The 11,945-nt window shown below is 48.2% G+C and overlaps 3 protein-coding genes across 3 annotated transcripts; 2 read left to right on the top strand and 1 right to left on the bottom strand.

Moving 5' to 3' along the window:
* Positions 1–586: 586 nt before the first annotated feature.
* On the top strand, positions 587–1,989 carry Asppvi_003794 (putative glycosyl transferase family 8 family; the record flags this gene model as incomplete). Its single annotated transcript, XM_043299751.1, has 2 exons — positions 587–974; positions 1,454–1,989. 2 exons carry the CDS (start codon positions 587–589, stop codon positions 1,987–1,989), a joined length of 924 nt encoding a protein of 307 aa, XP_043155686.1.
* Positions 1,990–5,358: 3,369 nt separating this feature from the next.
* Asppvi_003793 (uncharacterized protein) lies at positions 5,359–6,225 on the top strand (the record flags this gene model as incomplete). Its single annotated transcript, XM_043299750.1, has 2 exons — positions 5,359–5,389; positions 5,444–6,225. 2 exons carry the CDS (start codon positions 5,359–5,361, stop codon positions 6,223–6,225), a joined length of 813 nt encoding a protein of 270 aa, XP_043155685.1.
* Positions 6,226–7,950: 1,725 nt separating this feature from the next.
* Positions 7,951–10,089, bottom strand: Asppvi_003792 (ankyrin repeat domain-containing protein; the record flags this gene model as incomplete). Its single annotated transcript, XM_043299749.1, has 1 exon — positions 7,951–10,089. The coding sequence occupies one exon, from the start codon at positions 10,087–10,089 to the stop codon at positions 7,951–7,953; it is 2,139 nt and encodes a 712-aa protein (XP_043155684.1).
* Positions 10,090–11,945: the final 1,856 nt, after the last annotated feature.

Raw genomic sequence — 11,945 nt, 5'->3', positions numbered from 1 at the left:
GTGTTGCTCACTACACTCATCCTTTACGTCGTAGTGAGTACCAATGCCCGCCTCCGGGAATTTTTGCATCCGCGACTCAAAGAGGATCACCATTGCTAGTTATTCCCTAGCGACGTGCATTTCGCCCTCACCACATTCCTAGCCAGTGATTATGACGGGAAAGAAGGCGACCACGATGATGATGATACCTACTTTGTTGCCACGCGCATTCTTACTTACCAGTTGCTACACGCTCCGCGAACTAGACTACGAAGTCCCGCCCCGTTCATCGTTTTAGTGACAAAGGATGTACGGGAGAGCAAGCGTCAGAGGCTACGCAAGGACGGAGCAAGTGTCGTCGAAGTCGACCAAATCGAGCACAATATCTCCCTTTCCGATCCCCACTGGGTGCAAACTATTACCAAACTCCGTGTATTTGACCCGACAGCTGTACCCTATTCGACAGTCCTCTATCTGGATACAGACATTGTTCTTACACGTCCGATTGATTCAATCCTCGGCGACTCGAATAGCAAAAAACCAAATCTGCTGAACTACGCCAAAGGGAATGACTCAGTGCACGATCGTCTTCCCAGAGAAGTATACCATGGCCGCCTCACCTGAATCTGGAAAGCTTGATCATCCATACCCCTATCTTGATACGGAACAGAGGGATTCCTACTTCAACAGCGGCTTCTTCGTATATTCACCTAGTACTCAACTCTTTGGGCACTACATGTCCCTTTTAAACGAATCGGAGACTTGGTACCATGGCTTCCCCGACCAGGATTTATTGAATTATGCGCATCGTTCGGACGGGCCGATGCCCTGGCAGAAGTTACATTTCTCCTGGCATCTGAACTGGCCAAACGACAATGACTTGAATGGTGGGATGGCGGCTTTACATGCTAAATGGTGGAAAGGAGATTTTGTGTCTCCTTCGGTCAAGGAGTACGCACTGTCCAGAAGATGGGAGATGGAGGGATACTGGATGGGTAGGGCTTACGGGTGTGTATGAAACGTGCTGCTTCCTTTACTGAACAGGCTACTAGAAATAATGTCGGTCTGTACGTATGATTGTCTCCATCGAGCCGAGCACTCCCCTTGAATAGCAATATAGTGCCGCTGGTGATCGCAGCCATAGTCCGTAAATCCACAACTGAGCCTAAATAGTAAGTGGAGGGCCCGATTAATCTCCCTCCACTGCCATAACTCCGCGAAGGTTTAGATAATGAGAAATTATTGGTAGACATAAAGAGTAGGTGACCCTTCCTCGACTCAATTGCATATTACTAGCGCAATCGGACGCAGAGAAGGGTATATAATTAAGCCCCTACACCTTGACGAAAGAGTAATCGTGATTCCAAGGGAGCCCTACTTTGCGTTCATAACACCTACCCCCTTCCTCTTCCACAAGTAAGACCAAGTGAGTGGTTCTTGGGTCGTGTGTAACAATAAGCTAACCTACAAGAAGTGCACGGAAACGCTGAATCGTCCGACGACGAAGAGCTTGACAAACCTCTGCCTGAAGCATCAGGAAGCTTGCTCAAGACCTCAGGATTTTCTGACCGGCAAAACATTGCTGAGCGACTGCCAAATGAAGGTCGTCTTCAAAAGGAATCTTCAGCAATTGAGGAAGTCAGCGATCAGAGAGATAAACTTGAGAGAGTTAATATTGACCCTAAATTCGATCGCGGCACACAGAAGGAGTCGCCGGGAGAAATGCTTCTAGCTTTGAAAAGAAAGCTCAATCTTCTAGAGCGGGAGCGCGGAAGCTATAACGACGAGGAAGCTAGTATCACGGATACGGAAGAAGCGACTACCATACGGGGATCGGTAAATTTTGAGGGCGACCATGAATCAGAACACCTTCCTGTAGTACCGGCAACTTCGAACATATCGGATAGCACAAACGTCGCTGACGCCATAGCCCTCGCCACACTTAGCGAAGTATCGCTACCATTAAGAAAGCGACGGAAGACAGACCAGGATCAACAGAGCCGAGAGTGAGGTAAACGATATATGCCTATGATTTCATGTGGTCGTTGTACGTAGCACTATACCGGAGCTATAGACAGTGCTTTCTTATAAGCTGCTGTCGTTGTTCACCCAGTGCTCGTCTACGGCAATAAAAATGGGGCTTTGGTTCTTAGTACGTCCTTAACGATGGACGAGACTGGGTGCGCAGTAGCCAATCCGACGTCTAGCTTAGAAGGATGCTATATTTTTCAAGAGGGTGATACAAGCACTAATGGTGGCTCCTCGTCAATGTGAAGCTTCCTAAATCAGGATGTGGTTTATTCTGCACAGTATGGCTTTTACTCAGCCCTCCAGCTTGCTGGGTTGGTGCAGGCGGAGGAGAGCAGCTTTAGATACTAGAGTAGCTAAGCGCAAGTCACATCCTTTTCCCGGTCATCCACGTCTTCCGCACTGTGTCGTCCCCCTGGCCATCGTTTCATTTCCTGTCCCATCCACAACGCTGTCGGTACCGTACTGGCTATGGTGAGCGACGCAAGAAGCAACACAGTCGCCGTCCAACCAGACTGATGATAGATAAATCGGGCTAAAAGCGGGCCGATCACGAAAGCTAGAGCAGACATGACATTAGTGAGGCCATAGACCTGGGCTATAGCAGATCCATTGCCGAATTGAGCAGGATACCTTGCTGCCCTCGCACTCGCCAGTGAGACTGCATCAACCGCAGAAGCAATCCCGAAAAAAAGTGCGGAACCGCCCGCCAAGACAAGCAGAACTATTAGTACTGGTTGAGATGGTAGGCCACTCCGGTCGGTGACAGACAACAATGCGAGTGCTACCCCTGAACCCAGGTATCCGAACACTGCAGATCTTCTGGAGCCAAATCTCGTTATTGCCCGACCTACCAGTGATGATAGCACAGACGGGCCCACCAGGGCTAGAAAAGACGCGTCCGCCTGCACCGAGTTCCAGCCATATATATGCAGCACGAACAGTGGCATAATCGCGTCCAACCCACAGTATATCATACAAAACTGGAAAGAGCCCCATATTGCCGTCCACATCCGATAAGTGCCAAGCAATAACAGGGCAGCTGGTAGCTTGAACTTCGCCGGTTGCCCAGGGCTGTTGGCCTTTGTGGGTTCAACGACCAGGAGCAGTCGTAGAATAAAGTCGACAGTAAGCACAAAGATCGCAGTCATGTATACTGCATGATACCCGTGATGACGGAGAAGCAGTCCCCCAATGATTGATCCGACCGCCATACCCAAGCTTCGCGCCATGACCAAGTATCCAAGATACGATCCAATCAATTCAACTCCCACACGGTCCGTTACTATCGTAGGGGGTATTGTCCCAGCTACAGCACCCGATAGACCATGTAACGTGCGTCCGACGATAAGCCAAGTTGTAGACGTAGAAAAATAGGAAGCTAACATTGAGCCCAAGAGTCCCAGTAAGCCGAATAGGTAAGGGCGTTGGCGTGAAACGCTCGTATTTGCCCAATATGCACATATTGCTTCGGATAAAGGTCAGACTAGCTTTACTTGACCAGAAGGAAGAAGTATTGTCTGAGCGAGAAGGCGAAAGAGGAATGCGCGTAGACTTACGCGACCCGATAACGATTGCTCCTCCATGAACGGCATGAAGTATTGGAGCCCACTTTTGCACTTCTGAAGTCAACAAAGCGCACACCAGAAGACATAGTGGTCTTGATCGCAGAGTTCTCACCATCTTTTTCAGGAACATGGGCACGCTGGGTTAATGCGAATGGCAAGACCGATACGGCCTGTTTGGTGATTAATTCCGACTCCAATAGTGCCTTGACGGTCATACCAGTGAGTAGAGGTAGGTATCCTGACAGCTTTTGTTATTACAGCATTTTCTCATAAAAGAGGTTCCACATACCGCAAAAAGACTAACGCCGCATGTTAACACAGTGAAACAGACAGACGAGCGCTGTATCGTCCAAGGCAGAGCAGAACACCTGGCAAGCATCCTGAAAATTTGCTTTAGCTTCTTCCCAACAATCAACTCTCAAAATAAAGTAAATCAAAAGGAGATAGGCCCAGAAATCCTCGCAGGCTGGTTCCGGCCATCATATACGTGTGGTTTTCCTGCAGTGAATGCAGTCGCAACAACACGCTGACACGGACCTCAAGAACAGGCAACAGAACCTCAGCACCTCTACATAAGTGCACAAAAGAGTGTTCCCCAGTCTGCATGTATTCTTACCCCAAAATTGAATACCAATTCCCAGGGTTKGAGTGTGGAACTTAATCTAGACTGCACAGTGCTGAACTAGTTCGTAAACGATGTATTTGAGAGATGTGGTGTGTTCACCATAAGAGTGCTGATATGTAACGATCCTTGTTGACATCTGCCCCGCGAGCAGAAACTCCTACGTCTGATCCGTCTAAGCAGGAAATGGATGTTACGTATTTTGTAGATGTATGACACCTAAAGTCTCACTATTGTTTTAAACAGCGCAAGAATCGCTGAACAGTGAAGCGTACGATGAACCAGCAACGTCAACCTGTACGATGCCTTGGACAGCCACGAAACAGGACGTATGGGGTTCGATGGCGTTTCTGGGGAGCCATCCATTGAAATCGAATGGAGCAACTAGGAGAAATGTTTGTCCAACGTCAATGTCAGAGTAAGTCGCCTTCCACGTAGTCCAACATAACAGAGATCGTTGTACCCTGTCCATGGCTCGGCAACTAGCTACAAGTGGACTTCCTACAAACATGTCAAACAACTACAGGGCTCAACAGCTTAATGATTTAGCTGGACATTGATCAAAGCTGAACATGGGTGAGCGTGCCCGACCTCTCTCTTCTCCGTGATTCTGAACCATGCACTAAGCCCTCTTTTCCTAGAAACGATGACGTCTGAATCTGCGACATGACCAAAACGAGCATCCATGAAGCGATTCCTATCTGCAGCTGAACGCTCAACCGGCAAAGACACATCCTATCAGTCGTGCCTTTCTTTGCGAATTTGGAACCTGCAAGGCGTTGCGTAGGCGGTTGCTACATAACGTAGTTAAGCCAGGTCGAAAATTGGATTAGAGGCAACGGGATCCATGGCGGTCTATTTGTGTAATATGTCACGTTAATGTCTGCTTTCTTTGAAGAAGGAGGTGCTGACCACAAGGATTTCCAAGGGCTGTTAAGTAAACACCGGTTTTCTATTCCTCACGACGGGCTTTTACATAATATCTGCTAGTAACTCAGCATGAGACACTCAACAAATATATCACATCGTTTCCTGTTAGCACTCACCATAGGCTATATGAAGACCCGGGTCTGCGTCTGCGTAGCTTTCTGTACCCTCATTATAAGCAGCTACTTCGCTGTCCACTACAAATTCAGCCTGCAGCTGTACAGTCCACCAAATATGCTGTCTGAAACAGAGAGTGAGCTCATATGTGACCCTCACTTATTGAGAAGTCGTTGGAGCGGCCTAACCCTGTTATGCACAGATTTAGAGTGTACGAAGAAGCAAGCGGGCATCGCGAAGGTCAGCATTCTCTACGGTGATTCCAACCCGGCGTATGAGCGAGCACTCCGGACCCACGAGGAACATAATCGGCTGCACTGTTATTCGATGCGCTTGCTCCGTACTCCTATTCTAGATGGATATTGGACCAAGCCGGCATATATTCTTTCCGTGCTCCTGGATGAATTGGGCAAGCCAGCGGATGAACGTCTCCGCTGGCTCGCGTGGATTGACGCGGATACAGTCATTCTAAACTATAAGCTGCCCCTAGAGATGTTTCTCCCTCCTGAAGACGACCCCAGTTTCAACGATGTGCACCTTCTCGTCACCCACGACTGGAATGGGCTCAACAATGGTGTTTTCCCAATCCGCGTCTCGTCGCTGGCAGTCGAGCTGCTGGCGGACATCGTGGCCTACCGCGACTTTCGAGGTGACACAGAGTTGACATTTCAGGACCAGAGCGCCATGGAGAACATGCTACAGGAAAGTAAGTTCTCCAAGCATGTGATCAAGGTGCCGCAGCGGTGGTTTAATGCCTACATGAGCTGGGATAATAAGGAACTGCAGCCGCATCAAGTGCGGCCAGGGGATCTGCTCGTGCATTTTGCGGGGATTGGTGACCGCGAGAAGAATATCAATAGATCGTGCGAGCTCTCAGAGATGCACGATCCTGAGTGGGATATTGATGCCACGTATACAGCCTATCCTCGTGAAGTAAGTGAGTTCTGGGCCAGTGCGAAGGAGGAGAGATTGGAACAGCAATAGGGGCTCCCGTCAAAGATCGCTGGATACAGTAAGCTCTTCGCGCTGCAATGTTTCGCTTATTCAAGGTCTTGTCAGTTCTTTCCCAGGATGTGGAAGCCGTACTGTGACCTTGCCAGTCAGCAAATAATCGTTTTGCAGTATTTAATGAAGGATGGTCTAGCGACAAATCCCACTGATTCAGAGCTGCTCACGGATGTCTCCTTTTAGTCCGATGACATCCTGACATCGCATATATTCCTCCTGAACGGTCAAATCTCGAACGGCAACCAGGACAGTTAGCTTCAAGGCAAGATTGTTATAATAATCGCATTTAGATTCAGTTCTTTTTATTTTATACAGTAGCCGTCGATACTAAGTTCTAACCTTTTGGCAACCGGATGCAGGCTTCCAGTAATACAATTCTTGATCTGCCTGAATATGTCGCATTGAGTGAAGGTGCGTCTCAGATTAAAGCCGAGAAACTTACTCCACACTATTTTGAGTGCTTATTGTTACAATCATCATACAATATCGATCATCACAAAATACCAGCACATCAGTCTGAAATATACTTGATTTGCCGAGCACATGAGCTATGTTGTGTGCACAGAGCAGCGCTTAGAAGCATCAGAAATTGTGCAGAATGCTTAGTGGGTGAGCAAGCGTTAAAAGGATTTGAGCATAAAAACTAACGGAGGCAGCCGACAAATTAAGATGCTGAGCACTCCAAGCAGAGATTGAGCCCTTAGAAGACCAGTGAAACACAGTTGAACTGTGTAGCAACTCCCTAAGTGCTCGCCGCTTCCGGCTCAGAAGGTGGGGAGAATGGCCCTGGCGCTACTTAATTTGGGGGCCGCTGGCATTTGTTTATGCCTTTTGTATTTCTGATCAAAGAAATAACTCGCTGAGTCCACTGGCTCACTTACATATCCTTTATTCCCTAATCGTTCATCACTCATTTTATTTCGAGTACCAAACTGGATGTCGAAATTTTTGAGGGTCTAGAACAAGGAGGGCGCACTGTTTCCATCGAGGTCATTCATGGCGAATACAGATGAGCGCGCATCAGTTTTAAGGTGACTGGCCAATACAAGCGGGGAATTTGCATGCTGGAAAGCTGAAGTCATCAATATCGCTCATTGTTGAGCTCACCTTTCAAATTTTTGGTGGCATGCATCAACAGTTCAGACATGTCACTGGCTCAAAGATGCAAACTAAGCCTAGCTCCAACAGCATCTCGCATTTAGCATGATATCCATCAATCAAGCCTGTTGAACTGTGGTGAAAGATTATGGAATATGAATGTAGTTAGTGTAATCTATACAATAATCAACAGCGATTGCTTCCATTAAGGCTAGACGCGTCTTCTCGTACTTGAGTCTTCTCATCTTGGTCCAAGAAACGCCCTCATTGTTACAAGCATTGAACCCCTTACCTAATGTTCAGACGTAAGTTCTTTTCGAACAGACGCAGCGTCGTTACTCAACCCGGCCCTACGTGACAATATCCTCGTATTTTTTAAGAGAAACGACGGTTACTGTATCTATGTGGACGGGTGATCGATGGAACACTGTACTGTGGCGATTTACGATCTATTTAGACGGGCGCCACCGCTCCCTACGGTCTGGGTTCATCATTAATAGAAATCAATCTTGGCTGATGGACACAATCTTGTAGTGAAGGAATTTATTAAATTCTGCTCTATCTGGGTAGGAGAAAGCTCTGCTAAGTGGTAAGCCTGGCTCATCAAACGACGGAGGCAATACTATCCTGACGATGCCCTGACCGCTGAGCTAGTAGACTGACAATGTCAGAATGATCCTGCATCCTTGCAGCAGCCATGGCGTCTATGCCCTCGTCATCCTTCACATTGACCAGGACATGGTCGTCCCATAGCAACCGTTCCACGACTGTTGTCTTCCCCGAATAGGCCGCCCACCATAATGCAGTGCGTCCACGATTATCGACGATATTATGGTTATTTGTGCGCCCGTTCTGCAGGATACTGTCGACCACCTGCAGGTCTCCCTGACGCGCCGCCAGAGACAATGCGGACTCCTTCTCATATGTTTCAGCGTTGGTATCTAATTGCTCCCCGCACGCAAGCAGCGGCATTGCTACATTAGAATGACCTTTGATAATGGCTGCGAGGAGTGGTGTCTGGTAGGGACCCCATCCTTTGTTGATGTCAATGCCTGGACACTGTACCAGGCGATCCACTACCTGGGTATGGCTGCCTGTTGCAGCTAACCAAAGCGGTGTTTGTTCCCCTCCCCCCGTATTCACCAGGACATCCGACCGGGTGAGCAGCAACTCCACCGTTTGCACATCGCCTTCCATGGCTGCCCAGCCGAGCGGAGTCCGTTTCAGGTGGTCGGTGACGTTAGGGTTGAGGTTCGTCACCGCTAAAAGCTGGCGGATGATCCCTATTGCTCTCGCTTGGACCGCATGATGGAGGGATGTTGATCGATCCATGTAGCCGGGTCTCCTGAGGTGGTGGCCGATGGCGTTTACGTCCACATTTGGTTCGGCTAGTAACCGCGCAGCCACGCCATCGTTACGGCATCGAGTGGCCCACCAGAGCGGGGTGGCGCCATATGTATCCTTAATGTTGATGTTTATGCTCGGCTTAGCTAGAAGCAGGTTGACCACTGGCAAGTGCCCTCCTTCAGCAGCTTCGTGCAAAGCTGTGGATGCCTGCTGGTCTTGCGCGTGCAAATTAATTTGTGGCTGGTTCAAAAGGACCCGGACCACTGAATAATGCCCTTCCTCAACTGCCAGATGCAATGGCGTGCGCTGTTCTGCATTCACCTCATTCACGTCCCACCCATGATTGATCAAGAACTGCACCACCCTTCTCTTCCCCCAGTAGGCGGCCAGACACAGTAGTGGTATTTCATCACCAATACCATGATTTGCATGAGGCGAAAATGTTGCATATCCCTGACATGAATATTCCAACAACATCTGCAGTATAGAGGGCTTTCCCATCGTAATTGATATATGAATCGGAGACATCCCTCCTATGTCTTGAGCATTGATATCTGCTCCGTTTTCCAGAAGGAGCTGGGTGAGGCCTCCATTTTGCAGTTGCACGGCATGCCATAGCGCTGTTCGATCGTTGCGATCCCGTAGATCAACATGGGGTCTCGGATGGCCCAGGAGCATCCTTGTAAGGTCCGGTTCGTGCGTGTATAAGCTGTATATAAGCGGTGAACGGCCTGTCCTGTCCTGGCAGGACAGGTCAAGCTTTTCATTTCCAAGAAGGATTCCTGTCATCTTACGGTCTTGCCGTGCCAGAGCGTGGAAAATTGGCGTGTGGTTATTTCGGTCCCTTGTGTTGACATCCACTTGTTTGGACTTCAAGAGATGATCCTGTACAATTTCCAAATGCCCCTGCATTACGGCAACACTCAGCGGAGTACGGCGATCCTCTCGATCAGCGAGGTTGACTTGGATATCATCGCGCTTCAGTAACTGTTGAACAATATGCGTACATCCTTTGAATGCCGCCCACCACAAGGCACAATATCCGCTTTTATTCTGGAAATTGACATCCACTTCGGGGTCAGCAAGGAGAACGTCGACCACCGCCGTGAATTTGTGCAATACGGCGCATATAAGTGGCGTGTTAGAGTTATAGATAGCGTTCACATTGTACTTGTACTGCTGGAGCATCATCTCTACCATGCCCGACCGATTACGTTGTATGGCCCAGAGCAGTGCCGAGGCGCCTTTCTGCTGGATATCAAATTTGTAAAGGGTCGATCGCAACAGGATATATGTCCTCTTAGTAACCTGAGCAAAGGACGAAATGTGGCGGGCATCATCGAGGTTTTCAGCAATAAGCAGGAGCATTTCATCTGGAAGGTCAAGAAGGATCATTTTCTTGAATAGGATGTTGTGTGGAGGCGTTCTGTAGGAATATGGGTCAGACAAATATATATGAGAGCGTGAGTATATTTTGACTAGCCAGTAACCGTTCTTCTGATCGAACTTCGGAGGGTGTTCCGACTATTTATAGGTAAATCAGTGCATTGATACGTACAGAGCAAGGCAGTTGCACCTATCTATAATTATCCGTGGTCATTTGCTAATAAAAGCCGAATTGCCGCATGTAGCGAGTTTTCGCGAAGGGGATTCGCTATCATAGGAGCAGTGGTAGGCTTGGCCTGACACGTTCCCAGGAGTGCACGAAGGGCTCCTGGAAGCTTGGTTCGCTCTCCTGAAAGAGCAGTTTACAGGACTGTTCCTCGCGCGCCAATCACTCAGCCCTCTAGCATTGTTGGGAAAGAGCGTATGAGATGTACACGACAGTACGTTTACGACTGGGACTCTGCTTAGGTGGTCATAAGCAAACAAATTTGATCCTACGTAGGATTGGCATTTTGCGATGTATCCCGACTCTTCGGATCCTTGCTACCCATTGATGCCTTGCTTCGCCCAATTCCTGTGGCCGCGACGCCGCCTCTTTGATAACAACATCTCCTTACCGTAATGGACGTTTACTCGGAAATAATAGGAGGAGTGTGCAGTACTACTCAACGTATCGTCTAATTCCCATCGATCCCCTAAGAAGGATATATAATTATACTGTAAAATCCTCCTGAGCATGGGAAAGCTTGAAGTCAGTAGGGCGTAAGAAGGTTATGAATGTCCTTTCACCAGTTTCGCGAAGACATCAAATGCAGATGTGACACAGAAGAGACAGTGATGTTCGATTGGGGTTTACTGAAGACACTACGGTAGAAGTTATGTGGGTGAGGGAGCCGCTACTGCAGCTGCTGACAGAAAAAGAGGAGAAAAGCAGCATCATAGTTATGATAACATGGATATCATTTCATTGCGAAGCTTATTGCCATCCATCCGTCCATCCTAGTGGACCCGTCACCTTTTGAGGAGAGTCTATTTGCCTTGTTTTCCATGAGCGAAGGTGAAGAACCACACATCACAATGTAGAGCCTAGAGTACTGTATCGGTTTTAAGTGCTGGCTTTGAGAATCGGTCTCAGAAGGCTATAATTCTCAATTATGTTATGGACACCCAGCCGATAGCCAGGGCTTCCAGTTGTGTACCATTCAGACAGAGCAACATCCAAATCTGAGAAATACTTGTTTTATACCTTCTGAAATGCGAGCCACTATCAACTTTGTGGTTGCAGGAACCACCTTCGTCCATAATCTATGAATAGTCCCCATTTCTCCCCATCCTTGACTGCAAAGCACCATTGTAAAGATGTTTTCCACACCCCAGCTAGATCTCACGGGGTGGCTTTCCCACCCACAAGCTTATTACGCGGCACAACCTTGCAGGCCATTAAATATACTTCGTCCTGTAAAGCTCAGTGCACTGGTATTTATGTACCGTCGATGAGCCTTTATATATAGGTATAACTGCCATTCTAGTATTTGCGTTCAGATTACGGCAAAACTTTGCGATATGGACAGCGCCGAGCTTGACCTAATACGAAAAATAAGCTGGCATCAGGCTAGTATCCCTCCCCCAGCAGCTAACAGACTATGAAAGTGTAACTGATATTCTAACTAGGCTCGAGGAGAGATTAGCGAGCGTCTCTGAGCGAGAGGTTGCAGCAATTAAATGGTGGACTGACCTGCGCAGAACTTCTATATTTTGAGCAGGTTACGTGATATATGAGGCTCACGAATGGCAACAGTGGGAAATCATGCCTCTAGGCGACGTGTATTTCAGGTTGCTCTCTCCCGCCATGACGGCAACTTCAA

Source organism: Aspergillus pseudoviridinutans, assembly GCF_018340605.1.
Source record: "Aspergillus pseudoviridinutans IFM 55266 DNA, scaffold_3, whole genome shotgun sequence".
NCBI classification, from domain to species: Eukaryota; Fungi; Ascomycota; class Eurotiomycetes; order Eurotiales; family Aspergillaceae; genus Aspergillus; species Aspergillus pseudoviridinutans.
Note: the sequence above shows the minus strand (reverse complement) of the source record. Positions and strands in the feature narration are given on the sequence as shown.